Source organism: Penicillium lagena (assembly GCF_028827675.1).
Source record: "Penicillium lagena strain IBT 129212 chromosome Unknown utg000005l_segment0_segment0, whole genome shotgun sequence".
Lineage (NCBI taxonomy): Eukaryota > Fungi > Ascomycota > Eurotiomycetes > Eurotiales > Aspergillaceae > Penicillium > Penicillium lagena.
In genome coordinates, this window is record NW_026623226.1 from 2,973,481 (window position 1) to 2,993,955 (window position 20,475).

Here is a 20,475-nt window from a genome sequence, read left to right on the forward strand (position 1 = left end):
TTCGTTCAATCTACAAGGGCATAGAGTTGAAAAGAGATTTAGTTTCTGTTTTCCCCTCGTTATCAAATCCTTTCTTAACATTAATGTTTCCTTTTTGTATTCACTGCTCTTACTCATTCAGCAACCTTCAAAATGGCAAGACTCAGAGGCAGAAGTCAACGTCTGTGCGTTGGCCCCCGATTTCGACTTGCACGGACACATCCAATTAAGGTAAGGCTGAGAAAAGGTCGGTATTCCACACGCTTATCTTTTGCCCGATATCGAGTAGCCGTAATCTAATCCCTGTAAGCTTCTTGAGTGCCGGTGAACCCGGGTGGTACTGAGGGTTTCAGCCTCGTCGTCTCCTCATTTCCTGGTCAAAGCCTCCCTCGAAGTTTGACGCCCGAAGTTTTCTGCAATAAAATTGGGTTCAAACAACTAGCATTACAAGTGGGCAATCCACGATGCCTCATCTCTATTCAAAAGCAAATAGACCGCCAATTCCAATTGGCATCCCCGACGACTCAGAACCGCGAAATCTCCAAAATCCAGCCACACGGACCTTCGGAAAAAGACTTCGAAACCATGACGCCGAGGGCTCCTGGACCTGGGAAATAGCAGGTGCTTTTCTGAGTGTGGTCTGTATCTGCTTGCTGATAGGCTTTCTGGTCTACATTAATGGCATGGCCTATCTTCGCTGGCAACACTCGATTTCACCCAACACTGTGATCTCGATCCTCACCGGCCTCGCAAAAGCCGCAATGTTGGTCCCCATTTCTACATGTCTCGGCCAGTTCAAGTGGAAGCAGAATATCGGCCAGGAGCAGACACCTGTCCAGCTTTATCACTTCGATATGCTGGACAAAGCTAGTAGAGGCCCGTGGGGTGCTTTGGAGGTACTGTGGCACATGCCAGGGTCTCTACCAATGGCTGGCGCTATTTTGATGATTCTTTCGCTCGCAATAGACCCGTTCTCCCAGCAAATACTCGCGTTCCCCTCACGCGAGGTGGTAGCCAGGAATGAGAGTGCGTCTATTCAAAGCGCTCATGAATATCTTCCTTGGTGGAAAAAACTCAGAAACCAGTTTCATCCAGGACTACAAAGAAAATTTTAACTATGATAACCAATTACCGACCGACCCCACGCTGCAAATTGCGATTTTGAACGGCTTAGCGCAAAGTTACGATCCACTAGAGCCACGGTGCTCTACACCCAACTGCACATTCCCGGACTTTGCGACCTTGGGAGTCTGCTCACATTGTATGGATGTCACCGAAAAGTCGATTCAATCATGCCACTCCTCAAACGGGACTTCCATGGGAATATTCCTCTCAACCCCAATCAATTGTTCATATACGAGCCCGAATGGGCTGCAAATCAAGCCTGATTATCTTTCTATGTCGTCAACCACCGATTCTCTCACTATTTCCCACAAGCCATGGTATTCAAATACAAGTGGCGTGGAATTCTCGAGAGATCCTATATCCAGTGATTTTGTTTCTCTGCTTTCTGCGCAGTACTTCTCTGATACAAACTGGACCTCTGTTAACAGAAACGAGTTTGAACCGAAACCTACCTTGACTGAATGCTCCGTATATCCATGTGAAAAGCAATTCACCAACGTTACGTATCTCAATTCAGATACTGTAGTCCCGAACCCGTCACAAAGTCAACGCCTTGTCCCTGACTCGGGTTGGAGCCTCTCAGACGTCAGTGCTGGAACCGTGACATATCTTCAATACCGTCCCGTCAAGGGCGCCGCGACATATTCGGAGAACTCAAATTATACCATCGACAAGAGCACAATTTCTAACATGATACCATACTTGGCTGACCTATTTAGCGACGATGAGTCAACCGCAGCCTTGATTTTGTCCAATAACAGTCAGAATAGAGTTGCTGAATTATTCGACTCGATGGCCACCAGTATGACCGATCTCATCCGAACTTCGGCCAATAGCATCCGTATTGAAGGAACGGCCTACCGAACAGAAACCTTCATCCATGTCCGCTGGCCATGGATAATATTTCCCATTCTCTTGGTCATGCTCTCCATCGTGCTGTTAATAATCGCTTTTATGATCAACCGCGACCAGCCTGTACTATGGAAATCATCCATATTTCCATTCTTACTTGGTAAATTGGAGTTGAGATCGGATACCAATATCATGAAACTGCGCCGTTTGAATGACCTGCAATCTGAATCCAAGAAAGTCAAGGTGGTTGTTTGCGACCACGACGATGTTCTTTCTTTCATCGACTTTCGTGAGGATCACGAGACTGAGGAGGAATGTAACTACCAATCGAATGTTCCAAAATAATGTTTGATGTGTTGTCATGGCTTCCAATATTTAGTGCGTTGTATTTGCTAGATTTGCCTATAGCATTTTGACTGACAGACCGTGCATCTTTAGAAGGCCATCATAGAAAAAACACTGCTATAGCCGCTAGTATCCCAATATCATCATTCGGCGATCCATATGAACAAAAGTCTTCCGCGGCATGATTCGTTCCAGATACTAGATGAAAATAATGTCTTGAGTTTATGCTAACCAAATCGTTGAAAAATATCGGAGAAGACTTAGACAGCGATTCTTATTGTGGCCCAAGTGCGAGATGTATTCTGTATGGTCGGAATAATGCTTGATTTGTTAGAAAAAGACTAGTGCGTTTCAGATTAGCGTTCGGGAATTAATTCGTGAGAGCATAGTGGTATATCTGATTTCGAATATTGCTGTATTGTTCGCATATTAGACAAAGCTACAAACGCTGGCTCACAACTCTCGATGAACTAGCTCACCACATCCAGACACTGAAGTCTCTGCATCGCCCCGAGCTTGATCCCAGTGAGGGGCAAATGAGCAGCGGTTTAAATTTTCCCAGATATACGATTTACTCCACCCTGCATATGCAAGAGGAGGATAGACATTTTCCCGCCTGGGAAAATTATTCTGTTTATGTATACGGGGTGAGAGTCCCGATGAACAACATGTCATCGAAGTCTAGTTTACCCAATTGTCTTGTTGACAGGAGCTCTATAGATCCCATATTCTATTATATGTCTGCCCCCTGTGAGTGTTGGGAATCTATCTCCCTATCCTCCACAGTGCCCCAGACAACAACCTCCGCCGGGACGGATACTCCGTCCTTCTCCGCTCAACAATTACACTACCGCAAATTGTGATCTCCCAACTACCGAAGCTCAGCATGCAAAAATGCGGGGTATGGAGGATCAGAAAATGAAATTGCTCATTTAATATTATTATAGAGCCCGTGCACGTCCGCTATGATGTATGGCGGAGAGCTCTCGGCGCACGCTATAAACCAACTCACTCGAACTCTCTGGTTTGCACTCGTTTTCAGGAAATCCAGGAAATAGGCCCTACCAAAAATCCCGGATTGATATTCGTTCAAATTTTTGACCATGTCATCAAACAATCTAGCAAATGATGGCTCCAAAGAAGAGGTTGGAACCTCAACAGCTCATTCGCAGCACCTAGAACGCCTTCACACCGCAGGTGGTCATTTAGAGGACCGCACCCAACCAGGATTGCCCGTTTTTCATCGCAAGCTCGCGAATCCTTCACCTTTGGGGCTCATATCGTTTGCTACAGGTACCTTTGGTGTCATCTGTACTTAGATCATGACTGATTGCGGTTAGATATGTTCCTCATATGCTCGTTCGGACTACATGCCAGAGGGATATCCAGTCCAAATGCGATGATGGGAGTCCTGGTATTCTTTGGCGGTATAGGCCAATTCATCGTTGGAATCATGGAATTTGTCGCTGGGAATACGGTATGCTTCCGTCAAACAAGGCACGATGATAGTTCTTGACCACTTGAAAAGTTCGGCGCGACCGTTTTCACCTCTTACGGTGCGTTCAACCTATCCTACGCCATGATATATATTCCAGGATCAGGTATCATGGCCGCCTATACCGATTCGTCAACGGGCGCACTGGTGCCTGAATTTTATCAGGCAGTGTCCATATATCTGTGGGCATGGTTCATGGTAACTGTTCTCTACACTATTGGAGCAATGAGGTCTTCTTGGGTCTTGTTCCTCGACTTAGCTTTCCTGGATCTCAGCCTGCTTCTTCTGGCATGTGGGTTCATGGTCCAGAATGAGAGTGTGCTGAATGCAGGATACGCAGTCGGATATATTGTCAGCTTTTTATCCTGTAAGTTGTGCATCAACGCGGAGACTATCATTACGAATGATTTCTAATACATGTTGGCTTTATACAGACTGGGCTGGATGCGCTGGTCTATGGAGTGGTGGTGTGACTCCTATCAACCTTCCGACATTTGAGATGTATTCGCCTGTGTGAATAGTTCTATCTTGAGTCTTGTCTGAGGAAGCTGCAGGATCTTTGGGTATCCGTAGTGTTAAAGAGGCAATTACCAGATATCGGAAATTTACATCTGAGGGATCAATTGGTCTTATAGTCAATGGAAAATAATTCTATAAACCATCAAGCACAATATTAGGGTGAAATACCCCGATAACACTTCAGCCTAACCTGGTCACAGGTTACGGCTAACTGCGAGGTCTTCAATACTCGCCTCCAAGTCGGACCCCCAACCGCAACAACTTAGAGACAATCCCTACGCGAGGGAAATGGGCTATCCATGTAGTGCTATCACTAACGACTATCTTCATGCTAGCATCAAACGCCCGTAGTAGAGGGTTCTGTCAAGTTGACAAGGAAGCTTGTTAAGATAAGAGGTCGATATCCACTAGCAGAGATGGCCCGTTCTGTGGGTCGTTCACCTGTCAACCCCGAGTTGGCCTTGCACCTCGTGGACGTGATCGATAAAAGAGTCTAGATTGACCGAATGATAAATGAGCGAAATGGTGATTAATGCCTGCTTTATTTACGAAACTGGCCCAGAAGTGAAGGAAAGAGACTGTACGCATGTCTACGCGGCTCGGGAAGTTGTATGCGGGTTCTCGGTTCTTGGCGAGACAATCAGGAGAGATGTCGGTCTTGTCTTCAAATGTAGTTAAGAGAGATAGCTGATCCCACAGATTGATTCGGTGTTATCATCAATAATCTCCATGAAAGTCACTTTTTTCTGAAGCTCTAAAGTACCGGACGATTGTATGGTTTTCATTGTTATTTGAATAACTATGGTCAAGATGCATGTGGAGCAAAGTTGATAGCTAGCTGTGACAGGATATCCTGAAATTATAGAGTCAGAGACCGTACCATGGCAACTCATAGACTGTTTACCATCCATTGCCTTTAGTCCATGCCGCCCGGGGGGTGAACTCGGGAGCATGCCCTTGTAAGCAGCAGGGGAGCCGCATGAATTGGTCGATGCTGCCATATGGTGTTAGATGAGGCGTTCTCTGCAAGGAACGACTTATGCTGAGGCATTTTGCTGCTGTTGGTAGATCGTGATCCATAGCCACTGAAGTAAGACATTCGACTCGAAGGTTGGTGACGTCGTCGCAATGACATGGCTCTCGCAGGTCTAGCGTAGACATGGCTTAACCATCGTACCCTCCTTCGAGCTTAGCAACAAGAAGGGAGTATACCTGTCCAAGCTCACGTCGCAAACGGATTCGCATGAATAGTAACCTTATCAATGCGCAGCGGCTCATAATCTTCGCCCTCCTTAGGCTGAGACACACGAGACTTCTTGTCAACCTTGACATTGGCCTTCTCAAGCTTGGACAACACATCACCACCCTCGTCCTGGGCGCTGAGATTCAAAACCTTCCCGAACACGGTACTGGCCCCATCGAGATGCGGCGCCGGCGCAAAGGTAATGAAGAATTGACTGCCGTTAACGGTTTGTCCCGTTGCATGCTGTGAGCCTGGCGCCGTGCTATCCTTCACAGGTCGCGATGCCATGGAAAGAATCCCGCGCGCATTATGTCGTAGTGCCGGGAGACTGATCTCCTGGTTTAGCGCGGAGGGGTGGTAAATCGAGGTGCCGCCTTTGGGGATTTCGAAGGGGAGGGGCGGTTTCGTTGACGTGGAAGAGGAGTGGGCGGCGGGTCCGAGGGAGATGTCTCCGCCTTGAATCATGAAGCCAGGGACGAGACGGTGGAAGGGCGTGTCGTTGTAGGCGCCGCAGGCGCACAGGGCGAGGAAGTTCTCGACTGTCTTAGGGACGGCTTCGCAGAATAGCTCAACCTTGAGGTCACCTTGAGGCGTGTGGAGCTGTGGAAATAGTCAGTAGCAATTCCAAGAGCATTTTGAAGAGTGGGGTGCTTACTGTAACTGACATCTTGTCCGATTGAGCAGGGTGAAGTGGAAATCGCAAAGTCGCTGGACAAGGTAGTTAGTTATGGATGGATGCTTAGTCACCACTCTATTTACCCTCCTTCAATTCCAACTTAAGCTTCAACGTCATCACAAGAGCAGTCACCATGAATAACCGGCCGGTCGAGCAGGCGCTGGGCACACTGCTGCCCACTCATGCGAATGATCTCCCTCAGGAGCTTCTGAGTCTGGCGCTGTCTCTAGTCGCGCAATCTCGAAGCTTCTCCAGCAGCTTGAAGCCCGAGGAGGAGATCGCTCGGCCCTATGCATGCGCTGAAATCGCTTGCAGGAGGTAAGTCGGCTTTCCCTTTTCATTGGCAGGTCGCTTATTTCTCACAATTGCAGACTGAGTCGTCCTCTCAAACTTCCCCCGCTACTCGGTCACCCACCATGTCCTCCACGCATCTACAAGAAGCTCTATTCGTACCTTGACAAGTCACTCTCCACAAGTTCGAGCGGAATTAAGCGCTCAGCCAGTGTCTCTGTCTCCGGAACGCCGCCTCGCACTGCGTCCGCGCAGACAACCCCTACCAAGGGCTCAACTGTTCGCCAGACCCCTTCGAAGCCGGCTCCCACGCCCCGCGGTCTACAGAACACGCCCTCGAAATCTACGCCATTGAAGAGAAGTGTTAGCGTCGCCAACACACTGGCGTCGCCCTCCAAATCGGCTCGCAAGTCTACTGTATCTCGTCCGAATGGCATTCATGGTTCAACTATTATCCCCGATGCCCCAGATTGGGTGATGACAGGCATCCGCACGGTCTGCAAGACACTATCGACCCCTGCACCTCGCACAAATACGTGGTCTCGACCACCGATTTCCAGAACCCTGCCTCCTCACATCTTTTCCGGCGTTTCCTCCATCCTCTTTTTGACATCGAGCATGTCCAATGATGAAGAAGGAATCAACGAAGAAACCTTAGACTTCCTGGAACCCATTGTGTCGATTCAGGGCAACGAGGATGACTTCCGGGAGCTCGTTTATGCCATGGTCGTGGCCGTATACTTCCTTGTTCTCACTCGACGACGTAACCCACCGCCATCCGAGGAAGACGAGGAACAAGACACTGAAACCCAAAAGATGGACAAGAAGACTTTCAACGAAATGCGTCAGACGGCTCTCACTAGTCTCGGCCTGTCCACGGACCGACGTCACCGCGACGACGTTGACCAGTGGATTGCAGTGATCATGGAGCAAGGCTGGGCTAACGGGCAGGAATGGTTTGAGAACATCCCTTTCTCTGGGGAGCTGAACGGTGAAGATGAAGAGGGCCACTCGTATCAGGATCTTGATGAAGAGGATGCGGTCTTGAGAGGTGTGCGATTGCCCAAACGCCAGAATGCAGCATCTGGTGCTTCTGTCTCTGTTCCGCGCGGTGGTCTTTTACCCGGTCTGGGAACTATGATGCAGGATCGCATCGACTGGTTAAGTGAGGACAAGCAGGAGGGCTTTGTAGAGTGGAAAGCGGACATTCTAGCTCGCATGGATGGCATGCAAAGCACTGCAGCCTGACTCAGGTCCGCAATGGCGCAATGGGGGTCAATAAAGGCGCATAAGGAATTTTCGATACCCAATACAACGGAATGGGATGCATGATTATATTCAAGCCTTGTATTTCAACTCTTAGTTTATCGATGAAACCATCATCATCTATATCTGGTGTCAAGTCTATTTTTTGCAAAATCAGTCTCCAGCGATGCTTCCAGCGCAGCATGGGGCAGATTATATATCTCGATGATGCTGGGCTTTTGTCTTAGTACCAAATACTTCGAGTGCGGTGGTGAGGAATGGTTTCGTTGTGTTCGGCCTCCAGGTTTTTCATCGTATCGTACAAGAAGAAGTCAATGAGGATAGCGTTGATCCCATAGGTCTTTTTTGGCGTTTCGGCGTTTTCTGGTTGTCCTTCGGAGTTCTCGGTGTGGTTATTTTCAGGGTTCTTCGTTGCAGAGTGCGGTTCGTCTTGCTGCGCGGGCTTGCTGTTCCCATTCATCTTGGCTTCCGGGTGTCGTTTCTCGATTTCGCGTTTGATCAACTCCACACACCAGATACTCGCGCCTCGCAACTCAACCTCCCAGGTGGAGCCGGGGGGAAGCGGCTTTCGAGATCGGATGTGACTCTCCAGAGGGGGAGAGAAACGCAGACAGCCCAGCTGGTGCAACATCTGGGGGATGCGGTAGTCTAGAGAACCAGTTAGCTGTGGTTTATTTCGGAGACAGCGGAGTACTTACCTGCAAACATAGTAATCTTGTCAATGTCATGGAACTCTCCAAAGTCCTCGCCATTGAAGCAAGCCCACAAATCCGCTACGAGGATTTGAGCTCGCTTGTAGAACCGTACCCGTCGGCCGTGGAAGACGATCTCGTCTCGGAAACAGGCAAAGTTTTCAGCGAGCAGGTTGACCAGCCCTGCGGCGGAGTAGTTGGCGCTGTCGATGCAATTGGCGAAACTGCCTCCGAACTCCTGCGCTGATCATCAGCACTAAGTAACGGCGATAGAGGCTAAGGAAAACTTACTGTACTGAGGACCTCTCCAGCTTCACGCAGACACTGTACGCGCTCCTGGAATAGAGGGATCTCTTCGTCTGTGGCGGATCGGAATACATGCTTTAGCACTTCCTCGGTGCATTCGGCTTCATCCACCCAAAAGTCCGGATCGGTGATTGGGATGTCTATGCGAGTGTTAGCACCATGCACTTCAACGGAAACGCAAAACAACATACCCTCTTCAAGTGCTCTCTGCAACGCCGCCACCAAACTCCAATACCCCGTCCATCGCTTCCCACGATAGTCAATAGCAAATCGCTTCGCTTCATCAGGCTCCTCGGACCAAAAGCTAAAATTCAACAGATCCATAGTGAAAATAAAATCCACCGTACTCTCATCCTTGGTCTTCGGGTGCAATTCATGCTCCGACCAGGTCTGCGTCGAGTACTCTTTCTTCTGCACCAGCCGCCATATTGTCTCGGCGGCCTCTTTGGTCTGCTGGGGACTCAGGGCCACGTCAATGGCCTCGTCGAAGACGTATTGTGCGCCCTCGAGCACTTTTGTCTCTGCTGGTTGGCCCTTGGAAGGCTCGCTGCCCAGTCCGAGGGATTTGCGCAACAGTTCCAGCAGTTCTGGATCGGCGTCGTCGTCCGACCCTGAGTCAACGTAGGGATCTGCTGCGGGCATTTTTGTTCTTTCTCTCTCTGTCTGTCCAATGGATTGTTCTGTTGATGTGTGGATTAGAGGCGCGGTGTGTCCCTGATATTTCTAGTACTTGAAGGTGACGCGACCCCTGTGTGTGTGTGGAGCAGGGTTCGATCGAGCACCCAACACCGTCCAATCTTGGTCTGAAATGTTGGACTCCCTGCAACAGACTTCTTCTGAGCAAAGAACCCGATATCACAAGAATATCAGGGTGATAAGAGTCTGTCCGGTCTCCGTTGCGGCGAAAATTCGTCTAGATAGAGTCAGTGGTTATGTAATCACAGCGACCGCTGGGTGAACGAGAAAAGATAGAGACCTCGCTGGGTCTTTGGGAGTCGTGGGCCGTGATCATCAGGGAGGATAGATCTGGTCCTGGAGAATGGCTGCGCCCAGCATTGAAGGTGTTGGACCATTTCATCTTGTAGTAGAATAGGTTCCAGTGGTAGTTATGGGTGAAAGTCAGTATTTTGGCTTCATCTCGCCAATAAGAACAATATCCCTGGAGCATCAGCAGAGGAATGAATGCAAGGACCCGAAGACAGCATCAGGGAGGGCAGACAGTCGCAATCGCGCGTGTTTGTTGGGTGTCCAGCCTTGGAAGTGACCCGGACTGAACTGACCTCATCCACCTCGGCGTCCAGTTCCCGGCTGCTCTTCCTTCCTTCCTTTGTCTCTCGCTCTCTCTCTCTCCCTCTCTTTATTTCTATCCTCCCATCCCACCACCACGCCGCTATTTTCTGCGCACTTTGCTTGTCCTCCCCCAGCCTATTTTTCTCAGGGCAATGACTCTCTAACTCCCGGCGATCGTCATCTGCGCCCATCATGCGAGGTAGCTCCGTTAAGCGCTCCCTCGGAGCGGAACTCAACCACAAGATCAAGGAGGTACGCCAATAAGCTGTGCTTTCGCCCATTGAATCGACTACGGCGATCATGATGCTAACCCGGCCCTTCCCGCGCCTCTAGTCGAACGTCCTTCTCGTCGGCGCCGGCGGGATCGGCTGCGAACTGCTCAAGAACCTGCTGCTGACCGGCTTCGGCGAAATCCACATCATCGACCTGGATACCATCGACCTGAGCAATCTCAATCGCCAGTTCCTCTTCCGACACGAGCACATCAAGAAACCCAAGGCTTTGGTACGTCTAGCCGATCGCATATCTTTGACCTCCCGCTTCGTCGGCGCGAAATGCGCGCGTTCCCCGTCGCGTGATAAATGTGATGGTCTGACATCTGTTGGTGTGGCTTCTAGGTTGCAAAGGAAGTTTCGCACAAGTTCCAGCCCGGCGCGAAGCTCGAGGCATACCATGCGAACATTAAGGATGCTCAATTCAATGTGGACTGGTTCAAGCAATTCGACGTGGTCTTCAATGCGCTGGACAATCTCGATGCGCGGCGCCATGTGAATCACATGTGTCTTGCCGCCAATGTGCCGCTGGTTGAGAGCGGGACTACGGGCTTCAACGGGCAGGTTCAGGTTATCCGCAAGGTGCGCAGCGTCGACTATCTGGGCTTCGCAATTTTGCTAACCCCAGCAGGGTGATACCGAATGCTACGAATGCAACCCAAAGGAAACCCCCAAATCATTTGCTGTCTGCACAATCCGGTCTACCCCCAGCCAACCGATCCATTGTATCGTCTGGGCGAAGAGCTACCTATTCTCGTAAGCCCCATTGATAATACCGGTCGTTTCAATTGCTGAAGTGTTCTAGGGAACTGTTTGGAACGAGTGAAAACGAGGCGCCGGAGGTGGACGATACAGAAAACGCGGAGAATGGTTGGTCTGGCGCATCTCCTGTTCAAGCAAAGTCTGACCCTCGAACAGCACAAGAGATCGAGGACCTGCGCAAGGAAGCTCGGGAACTCAATGATATTCGGCAGTCCATGGGCTCAGATGAGTTCCCTCGCAAGGTGTTCGAGAAGGTCTTCCAAAAGGATATCGAGCGGCTACGTGGAATGGAGGATATGTGGAAATCGCGCCAGAAACCGGATGTACTCGAGTTTGAAAACCTAGAGTCGGACTCTTCGTCAATCGAGCCAACCATTTCTTCAACGGACCAGAGAGTGTGGACGCTGGGCGAGAACTTTGTGGTATTCAAAGACAGGTGAGACTTCTCCAACGATGTATTACGTACTTCAACTGACTTTTGGTACAGCCTGAATCGTTTAAGCTGTCGCTTCAAGAAGCTCCAAGAGACTTCAAATGGCAGTGGCTCTCCAACTTTGGAGTTCGACAAGGATGACGAGGACACCCTAGATTTCGTTGCCGCCACTGCTAACTTACGGGCGACTGCATTCCACATCGAGCAAAAGTCCAAGTTCGACACCAAACGTAAGTCGAGTCCCACTGCTTTGGCGAAACAAGATTGACCAGCTCCTAGAAATGGCCGGCAACATTATTCCCGCCATTGCGACGACCAATGCCATGACCGCTGGTCTTTGTGTGTTGCAGGCATTCAAGGTGCTCCAGAACGACCTGGCGAACGCTAAGATGGTGAGAATTCCCGGCCAGCCATCGCAGTTTCAAGTGCTAATCAGCATCTGAAGGTCTTCCTTGAGAGATCTGGCGCTCGCGCAATCAACTCCAACACCGTGAATAAACCAAATCCCGCCTGTACCGTCTGTTCTGTTGCGCGTGGACGAGTAGTTATCGATCCAGCGCGTGCAACGCTTCAGGACCTTGTGGAGGGGGTTCTTCGGCTTGAGTTGGGCTATGGTGAGGAGTTGTCGGTGTTGAATAACTCCGAGGTGATCTATGACCCGGATCTGGAAGACAACCTTGCCAAGAAACTGTCCGACTTCGATCTCAGGAAAGACAGCTTTGTCACGGTCATTGATGATGAAGATGAACCCCGCGTCAACGTTGAGCTGGTTTTCGTGGAAAAGTAGGTCTGACCCTTCGGACAAGCGAGACGTCTTTTGCTGATCACCTCTGTTTAGGACCGAGCCAGCGAGCAAGGCTGCCACGTTAGAGCAGAAATTCGACATCCCCCGGAAGCCTAAGCAAGCTCAACTGCCAATCCTTGGCGACTCTGCGGCCCCCAACGGCACCTCTGTCATCGGCAAGCGCAAGCGCGAGGCTGAAGATGGTGACTTGACGAATGGCCATGCTGCCAAGCGTGTGGCAGGCGAACCCACTTCCAATGGTGACGACTCAGCGCCCATCGTCTTAGAAGAGGATGATGGTCCGCTCTTGATTGACGATGACTGAAAAAAGAAGATAAAGAAATATGCATCCTGGGGTTCATTTTTCAGGGGGCTCAAGCAGGTGCTGTCATTTCCGGAGTTAAGAGGGAGGTTTTACCATTTCTGACACCTGCTGGATTTTGCCTTGTTTCTTTTCTTCTCTGTATCATATCACATCCAAATGCATTACCTATTCAATTATAGGAATTATGATTTACCTGCATGGGAGGAGATGCGATAACGCAGATGGTTCACCGTCACTAGAAGTACAAATTTGAATGATTATTTACATGCCGCACCAACCAACGTTTTCTATCGGGCCGCCCAGCAATGATCACACAGCACTCAGCCCCCCGTCCAGGTTGAGCACACAATTATTGGCATACTCATTCTGCGCCAGGAAAACCGCCGCGTCCGCCACCTCGGACGGATCCCCGAATCGATGCAGGGGGATGAGATCCTTGAGTCGGGAGATTTCTCCGGGTGTGAAATCTGCGAATGTCAATATTAGCCTGTGCCGTATATATAACTAGTATGCAAAACTAACCAGCAAGCATCGGGGTATCAATATACCCCGGCACAATAGCATTAGAGCGAAAAGCCAGGTCCTTCAACGACGCCGACGTCTCGACAGCTACTGAGCGCGTGAGACCCAGAAGACCCGCTTTGGATGCCGCGTACGGCACGGCGCCGGTTCCGCTCTTCAGTGCAAGGAGGGAGGAGACGTTAATTATACATTTTGAGGCCGGTTTCTTGGTCTCTGTTGGGTCGTTACGGTTGCTGCGCACTCGGCTGCGGATGGAGGCGCGCAGAAATGCGCGCGAGGTGAGGATTGCGCCTTCGAGGTTGGTGCGCAGAATTCGGGATATATCGGAGAGTTCTGTTCTGGGGAGGATGCTGGAGGTGGAGATCCCTGCTGCGTTGATGAGGATGTCGATGTTGCCCTGTGAGAGTTTGGCAGATTAGCATATCGTCTAGATAGATCGTACGACAGAAGAGTCAATCCTACCATCTCGCTCTCTAGTTCGCGCATCCATGATCCTGTCTCTGAAATGTCCCCAACAAGCAGTCGAATCCGATCAGAGACTTGGAGCGTGCCGTTACTGCCAACGAAAGAATCTTCTTGGCTATCCTCCTCCGGAGCCCGAGTTGCGACCTCGCCGTTCTCCTCACTTCTCTCTGGTGCCGTGCCATTCGAGGATCCCAAGCGCTCCGCTGCCTCCAGCAGACGTTTCTGCGATCGGCCCACAAGAGTAACTGTCGCCGCACCCTCTTGTAGAAAGCGCGCTGCAATCGCGAATCCAATTCCCGATGTCCCGCCAGTGATCATGCATCGTCGGCCGGAGAGGCGAGGGGCTGGTGTGAAGGACGCTGTGGCATTGTCGTCTCTAGAAAGGGACGATGAGAATGCCCGGACCAGTCCTGGGCTTCGCCGGTCGATTCGAAGAGCGCGTAGTCGAATACATGCAGTCATTGTCGGAGCTGAGTGCCAGAACGCGGCGCGTCTCCGTTCTTATCGGTTATCGCAGCACAGACCAGTTTTGATCTCATTCATCTCTCTTTCTTTCTCTGTCTCTCTCCAGCTTCATCACCCACACTGACAACTGTGACCATGACGGAGCAGTCAGAGTACGTGACTCTCGTGTCCTACGATGGATTCGAATATATCCTCCCGCGCAGCGCGGCGTGTATCTCAGGCACCATCCGACGCATGCTCGATCCCTCCAGTACGATCGATCACAGTCCCTGCAAGACCCAGGCAAGAATGCAATACTAACCCGCTTGTAGGCAAGTTCTCCGAGGCTCTGACGGGACGATGTGTGCTAGAAAATATGACGTATGTTTTGCTTCAGTTCGGTCTAGGTCCCCATTTACCTAACTAACACGGTGCAGTGGAATCGTTCTCGAGAAAGTCTGCGAATACTTCCTGTACAACGAGAAACATAAAGACCAAACCAACGTTCCGGACATGGAGATCCCACCGGAACTGTGCCTGGAGTTGCTGATGGCGGCGGATTATCTGGATACGTGATTGTATGTGGTCCAAGATGGCTTACTTGTGGTCTTGCTAATTGATGGAACAGTCCATAAACTCCTATCGACGATGAATGACGGTGTAATGTTTTGATTATTTGTTCTCTTTGGCTCAATTGAAGTCTAGGGAGTTTGCGTCTGGCGTTCGTCGGGTATGTATAGTTCTGGAATGAATCGATCTTCTCTTCTTTTCCCGTCTGTTCTTTTCGTGAAGACCATCTCAGCATTATGCACTCGCTCTCATCCATAGCGGAGTGCTCTAAAATGGATGGCAGATCATTATACTCCCTCTTAATTTTGGCCCCCCATCATCCTGTGGTGCCGGGGGCTTTATTCCAAGGGAGACATGTCTTACCCCGGGGGCGCTCGGAGGAACCGCCTGTTACACAATCAGGGAGTTTGGATTTTATTTTATCTTTGTCAATTAGTCAGTCTCAATATCATGGCCATCCTGGTGGAATCAACAATTCATCTGCCGTTCGCGATAGTTCTCTAGTTAGACCTCGGCCTCATCAGGATGAGTCAGCACGGAATCAGTAGCCGGGCATTGATAGACTCACTTTCTGACTTGTCTACTTCCCATCCACCATCCTCTTGGTTTCTGGGATGCTGTTCACAGGAGCTCTGCTCGCTGTGCCCTCAGTTGTGTTCTCTGCGTCTCTTTCCTTGGTTTCCAATTGATCCGCTTCTCTTTTGATCTATCCCAAAGCAGCGCGGGGGCTGCCCGACCGATTGCATCTTCCCCAGATCATCGGATGCTCGGGGACCACAGCACAGGCACCAGCTCACCATGTCTGGCATTATTGGTCCCTCAACCAGCCCGAGCACCTCCGCCGCTCCGCTCGTGCATCAGCTGAACGCTACCGCCTCCGGCTCCCTGCTTCCGTCTTCAGTCCGCGACGTCGTCCTGTTTCCCCTTCGAGTCCTTTACCGCGCAGAAACATTTGCTTTCCGTACCGTCCCCCGAAACATTGCCAGACTTGCTGGGCTTGAACACCTGGGTACAAGTCTTTGGGGTGCTGCAACGGTGGGCGAGACGGGGTTGGCAGACGGCGCTGCGGCTGCGGCGACACGCGGTGCTGCGGATATGGCTGGCGAGGGAGTTGCCGATGCGGTAGCTCGAGGTGGAGGGCTCCATTTTAGTGATTTGCTGCAGACTATGAGGAAGCTCGGCGGATTCTTCTCCTATCTGACGAGTCTTTGGTCGTTTGCCTGTTTGATCGAGGTGAGCATTTGTCTCTGCAATTTATGGGTGGGTTCTAACGATATATAAGGCTCTTGTACTGAACCGCATTGCCATTTACGCATCTACACGGCGACATCTCCGCCTGGGTTGGGAACGACGATTGGCCTTGCGCATAATTCCCATCATTCTTTTCGTGACGCAGATCCTCGTCCTGCTCCGGGGCATTCGATGCCAGACATCCCCCGATTACGGGGCAATGCGCTATAGAAAGCCCGGGAAGCAGCTGATTTTCGACTATGCAGGTGGCGGCGGCGCCCTGTACTCACTGAGCTCAAAGCTCTTAAGCTGGGAATCCGACCAGCAGTCTTGCAGCGCAGTCAAGATGGGCCGCGTGGGTAGCTCTTCAGAAATTCCCTATGGCTCCTACTCTATCTTGTGGCCGGTTTTCATGGTACTTTGCCTTAGCCACTTTGTCGAAACGCTGTCGTGTGCCTTGCAGGGCAGAGCTGTGTTGACCGAGGCAGGCATGTCCATCTTTGAGCATTCACTCGCCTTTGCAGAGGCCGAGTCCATGATCAGCAAATCTATCGGCCTTGGTCTATTCGGTCTGCCGAAGCAAAATCCTCTCAATGAAGGCGGATCCGCCGAGTCTCCCTCGCCGCTCCAAATGCTCACACGATCTCAGGTTCTGGAACGAATGAACGTCACACCGGAGTTACTTCTCATCGCCTTAATATCTTGTTCTAATAGTCTGACTTCTCACGTCCTCGATGTCTTCGGCAAGCAGAGTAATTATCGTCTGCTCAATACCGCTTTCTGGGGATTTTGTTTCATGGCTGCTATGGTCTGGGGCTTCTATAGCGGGTCGCCCGTGAACAATGAGACGGGAGTTCTTAGGTTTCCAACCGTCTGCAGCGTCGGATTCGTCCCACACATGCTTGTTCTAGCCGGCATCGTGACGTGTCTTGCGATCTACGGACTGGCGCTGGTCATCACTGCATTCTCATTGGATGTGGAAGATTCCCAAACATTGACGCTGCGCGAGAGATTTTCGTTGGCTCACGAGAACATGCAAGGTTCGAATCAGATCCGCAGCATCCGCATCAACCGGCATGACGACTTCTACACAACATTGCTCCGTATTGGCTACGTTGCCTTGACAGCCGCCAGCGAAGCAGTGTTCTTGAATGAGGGGAAGACGGTTATTGCACGGCCAATGACGTGGCTAGAAGAAGACCGACTCGCAGAAATTGAGGCTTCTCGACAGAAAAGCTCTTCCTATGGCAACTGGCCAAATCAAGCTGATGGTGGGCCGCCATTTGACGCTGCGGGCTTCGCAAGCTTCGACGTCCCGCAAGCGCCCTCGGCATGGGAGAGTGGCTACAACAAGGAAAGAAAGATCGAAAAGCCAAAGAGCGGTTCCCGATCAATGCGGTCTCAGGCTGAACTTGGCGGTGTAGGCGCTGTGCGTGGCGCAGTTCGGTGTGCTCATGGGATTTCGTTCTTCCGCGCCATATTCATGCTTCTGGGTCATTGGATTGCCTACTGGCTTAGTCGATTGCTTGATCGACTGGGGATCAACACTCGCCCGCGGTGGCTAAAACGTTCGGCTGGATCACGCCAGTTCAAGCCCGGGACCGGGGATGTGGCTCATTTGGAATCTTTGGATTTCTGGATACTTACAGAAGACGGGGAGCTCGAACTCCCAGAAGACCACGAGTTTGATGTCGAGCTGGAAATGAGAAAGCGAGAGCGCTCTGGCCGGAATCAGTGGGAAGGGTCTGATGAACTTCAGCTGGACGACAAACTGTACGGCTGGTGGAAGTTGGGTGGGAGTTGGGGCAACCAAGACCATACATCTGACTACAATCCTCCCGTCAATGACGATGACACGACAAGTATGATCTCAATGTCCACCAATGCCACTGACTCCGAATGGGAAGATTATGCATCAGATGGTCGCCGCACACCGACCCAGACTAACCCTTATCCCATCGAGTTCTCCCGGGAGAGCACACCGTCCCAAGATCCTCTCATAGATATTGGCACCCTCGCACGTCTTCTCGACCCACAAGACCGCGAAAGTCGCCAGGAAGCCCGAATTCTCGCCGCACATCTCAGCCCCGGAAAAGAGTCCCAGATCATGACCCGCAGTCGGTACCAGAAGCAAGTAGAACGAGAGCGATCCCGCATTTTACTATCATCACGTCTAATCCACGGCTCTTCATCGTCTCAATCCAGCGGTATCAAACGCAAACCCACCCCCGAAGAAGAGTCTGAAATGCTAGAACGCCTCATCCTCTCCCGGCGCGCAGAGAAAGAATCCCTCGACTCCAACACCTGGGAATCCGGCGCAACAGGCCTGCCGAATGGCCCGCCCTGTGTCGTCTGCCAAACCAACCCGCGCGCCATCATCACCTGGCCCTGTCGCTGTTTGTGTATCTGTGAGGATTGTCGGGTTAGTCTCGCCATGAACAATTTCGGGAGTTGCGTCACCTGTCGCCAGGAGGTTGGCGGGTTTATGCGCCTGTGGGTTCCATGAACAGTGGACTGATAGGACTGATGTTGCATTGCACTGCATTCCTTTGCTCTTTTATTTCTCCGTGGGTCGTTTTATTGTTTTCATGGGTGTTGGCATGGATAGGTGTAACATATTGCATTTGGTATTTTGTTTCTATGGTAAGGAGGTTTAGGTCTGCGAAGATACACACGTGCTGCCAGACAGATATTTATTGATTTATTGTACATTTTATGCCATTATTGTTTGACATTGTCATTCAGGTGGCTTTGGTGAGAACTCCATACATTATTGGTTGACTCGCAGATGGAAATATATATCTGTGCAGGAACTTAATGCAAAGAGATAAATTTCAGTTTCAAGGCAACTAAAACTCCCCGAAATTACTGAAGTGTTGTATAGCACTTATCATGGAGCATACCTTTATCTCGCACATGTTTTATGGGGTTGCCTCGTCAGAACGAAAAGCTATACAATTTCTACCATGCCCCTTCACTACAGAACACAGGCAGATTCTACCAGACAAACAACAGAAATCAAACACCAATAGCACGGAATCATCATTTCAGACCCGCATTGTAGCATTGTATTAAGTATCACAAAACTATACAAGTGCCCCTACCACTTCCATGAGTCCACCTTCCCGAAAAAAGCACCTTCAGCCCAAAAAGCGAGCGCAGGTGGTAAGATCATCGCCGGCAGAAACAAAAGTAGAAAACGGCACCAAGATTAGGGTACACCATTAACTATTTACAGGATGTACGCAACAGCGGCCGCAGCAGCAACAACACCGGCCATACCACCCTGGAGGTTGTTAGCGGCGTTGTAGCCGGGGGTGGAAGAAGCGCTGGAGCCAGGGCTGCCACCGGAGCCGGAGCCGCTGGTGGTGGTGGGAGTCAGCGGGGTCGAGCTGGCCTGACCGGACGAGCTAGCGGGAGCGCTGCCAGTCGGGCTGGTGGTGGTAGTCGGGCCAGTGCTGCCGGACGTGGTGGAATAGCCGGACGAGCTGGACGAGCCGGACGAGCTGGACGAGCTGGTCTCCGAGCTGGACGAGCTGGTAGTGGTAGTTGTGGCGGAGGTGGTGGTCTCCACGGGAGGCACGGAGATGGGGTGGCCAGCGGCAGAGCACTCAGAGACCACAGCGTTGGAGACGGCTGGAATGGGTGTTAGTGATAGGCACTGACCAGGCATAGGAAGAAGGATAACATACCGATCTGGTCAGACAGGTCGCAGGCCTTCTTGACGCAGGGAGTCACCGTGCTGACGAGGCTGGGCTTCTGGCAGTGGCAAGCGAAGTCGGTCAGGGACGAGCAGCCATCGGTGGTCAGAGCAGACACGAAGCAGTTGAGCTGGAGCAAGGACGTGTTAGTACAACTGAATCTGATATTCACCACGACAGCGAGGTATCACGCACCGAGCAGCTAGGCACATTAGGCAGCTGGGCATTGGCCAGGCCAGCGGCAACGAGGGCAATCAGAGCGTGAGAGAACTGCATTTTGATTATAATTTTTGTATCTTTTCTTCAAGCCGGAAACGACTGTTATGAACGAGTGGTATGGGATGGTGAAAGTATATAATACCAGGGGAAGGGGAGTAGGCCTTTTTATAAGCTGCATCCTCCTTTACTACTACATATAGACCTCGCCCCGATGGACCCTGGAATAGGTCGCATCGCCCGTAATAACGCCCATCACATGTTCTTGCAAAGGAAATGATGTTCCGCGGCTTGACTCAGTTTGTAATGAGTGAGAGTTAATTACAGGAGGCTGGGCGGCCCGGGGAAAATAGATTAAACCCTGATGATGCCGGTGGCTTTGCGGCGAGCGTACGTACGCAAGTTCGCCAAGCACGAATAATCAGTGGTTTTGTTCTGGGGTGGCCCTGTCAGAGTATGTCGCTGGTACCACGTTCATTCAGGTCGCACATGCACCAATCCATATCGGCGGTGTGGCGGACGTGGAAGGTCCGGTTCATTTCCAGGCCTTCCACAAAAGATTCCCCTGGGCCATCCACTGCTGCGCACAGGGCGAAGACAGGAGTTCGAGGAGGCGTACGTAACAGTAACGAAATCGGGCGTCCAGGGACAAAGTTAGAACACATCGGCTAG

At 51.0% G+C, this 20,475-nt stretch overlaps 10 protein-coding genes across 10 annotated transcripts; 6 read left to right on the forward strand and 4 right to left on the reverse strand.

Moving 5' to 3' along the window:
• Window positions 1-740: 740 nt before the first annotated feature.
• N7510_007935 (DUF3176 domain-containing protein) lies at window positions 741-2,301 on the forward strand (the record flags this gene model as incomplete). Its single annotated transcript, XM_056979860.1, has 2 exons — window positions 741-1,005; window positions 1,058-2,301. 2 exons carry the CDS (start codon window positions 741-743, stop codon window positions 2,299-2,301), a joined length of 1,509 nt encoding a protein of 502 aa, XP_056832903.1.
• Window positions 2,302-3,404: 1,103 nt separating this feature from the next.
• N7510_007936 (acetate uptake transporter family protein) lies at window positions 3,405-4,313 on the forward strand (the record flags this gene model as incomplete). Its single annotated transcript, XM_056979861.1, has 4 exons — window positions 3,405-3,594; window positions 3,642-3,778; window positions 3,830-4,163; window positions 4,231-4,313. 4 exons carry the CDS (start codon window positions 3,405-3,407, stop codon window positions 4,311-4,313), a joined length of 744 nt encoding a protein of 247 aa, XP_056832904.1.
• A 1,224-nt stretch (window positions 4,314-5,537) lies between these two features.
• On the reverse strand, window positions 5,538-6,225 carry cyp5 (uncharacterized protein; the record flags this gene model as incomplete). Its single annotated transcript, XM_056979862.1, has 2 exons — window positions 5,538-6,158; window positions 6,214-6,225. 2 exons carry the CDS (start codon window positions 6,223-6,225, stop codon window positions 5,538-5,540), a joined length of 633 nt encoding a protein of 210 aa, XP_056832905.1.
• Window positions 6,226-6,367: 142 nt separating this feature from the next.
• N7510_007938 (uncharacterized protein) lies at window positions 6,368-7,773 on the forward strand (the record flags this gene model as incomplete). Its single annotated transcript, XM_056979863.1, has 2 exons — window positions 6,368-6,552; window positions 6,606-7,773. The coding sequence occupies 2 exons, from the start codon at window positions 6,368-6,370 to the stop codon at window positions 7,771-7,773; spliced, it is 1,353 nt and encodes a 450-aa protein (XP_056832906.1).
• Window positions 7,774-8,014: 241 nt separating this feature from the next.
• Window positions 8,015-9,431, reverse strand: N7510_007939 (queuosine 5'-phosphate N-glycosylase/hydrolase; the record flags this gene model as incomplete). Its single annotated transcript, XM_056979864.1, has 4 exons — window positions 8,015-8,439; window positions 8,490-8,721; window positions 8,775-8,929; window positions 8,981-9,431. 4 exons carry the CDS (start codon window positions 9,429-9,431, stop codon window positions 8,015-8,017), a joined length of 1,263 nt encoding a protein of 420 aa, XP_056832907.1.
• An 840-nt stretch (window positions 9,432-10,271) lies between these two features.
• N7510_007940 (E1 ubiquitin-activating protein ubaB) lies at window positions 10,272-12,655 on the forward strand (the record flags this gene model as incomplete). Its single annotated transcript, XM_056979865.1, has 9 exons — window positions 10,272-10,331; window positions 10,413-10,583; window positions 10,697-10,933; window positions 10,983-11,107; window positions 11,157-11,549; window positions 11,601-11,776; window positions 11,826-11,938; window positions 11,992-12,329; window positions 12,385-12,655. The coding sequence occupies 9 exons, from the start codon at window positions 10,272-10,274 to the stop codon at window positions 12,653-12,655; spliced, it is 1,884 nt and encodes a 627-aa protein (XP_056832908.1).
• Window positions 12,656-12,964: 309 nt separating this feature from the next.
• On the reverse strand, window positions 12,965-14,104 carry N7510_007941 (SDR family NAD(P)-dependent oxidoreductase; the record flags this gene model as incomplete). Its single annotated transcript, XM_056979866.1, has 3 exons — window positions 12,965-13,122; window positions 13,178-13,574; window positions 13,640-14,104. 3 exons carry the CDS (start codon window positions 14,102-14,104, stop codon window positions 12,965-12,967), a joined length of 1,020 nt encoding a protein of 339 aa, XP_056832909.1.
• Window positions 14,105-14,242: 138 nt separating this feature from the next.
• N7510_007942 (elongin C) lies at window positions 14,243-14,662 on the forward strand (the record flags this gene model as incomplete). The annotated part of the gene is made up of 2 exons (XM_056979867.1): window positions 14,243-14,316; window positions 14,524-14,662. 2 exons carry the CDS (start codon window positions 14,243-14,245, stop codon window positions 14,660-14,662), a joined length of 213 nt encoding a protein of 70 aa, XP_056832910.1.
• A 792-nt stretch (window positions 14,663-15,454) lies between these two features.
• Window positions 15,455-18,392, forward strand: N7510_007943 (putative ubiquitin-protein ligase (Asi3); the record flags this gene model as incomplete). Its single annotated transcript, XM_056979868.1, has 2 exons — window positions 15,455-15,889; window positions 15,939-18,392. 2 exons carry the CDS (start codon window positions 15,455-15,457, stop codon window positions 18,390-18,392), a joined length of 2,889 nt encoding a protein of 962 aa, XP_056832911.1.
• Window positions 18,393-19,118: 726 nt separating this feature from the next.
• Window positions 19,119-19,863, reverse strand: N7510_007944 (CFEM domain-containing protein; the record flags this gene model as incomplete). The annotated part of the gene is made up of 3 exons (XM_056979869.1): window positions 19,119-19,522; window positions 19,579-19,717; window positions 19,783-19,863. 3 exons carry the CDS (start codon window positions 19,861-19,863, stop codon window positions 19,119-19,121), a joined length of 624 nt encoding a protein of 207 aa, XP_056832912.1.
• Window positions 19,864-20,475: the final 612 nt, after the last annotated feature.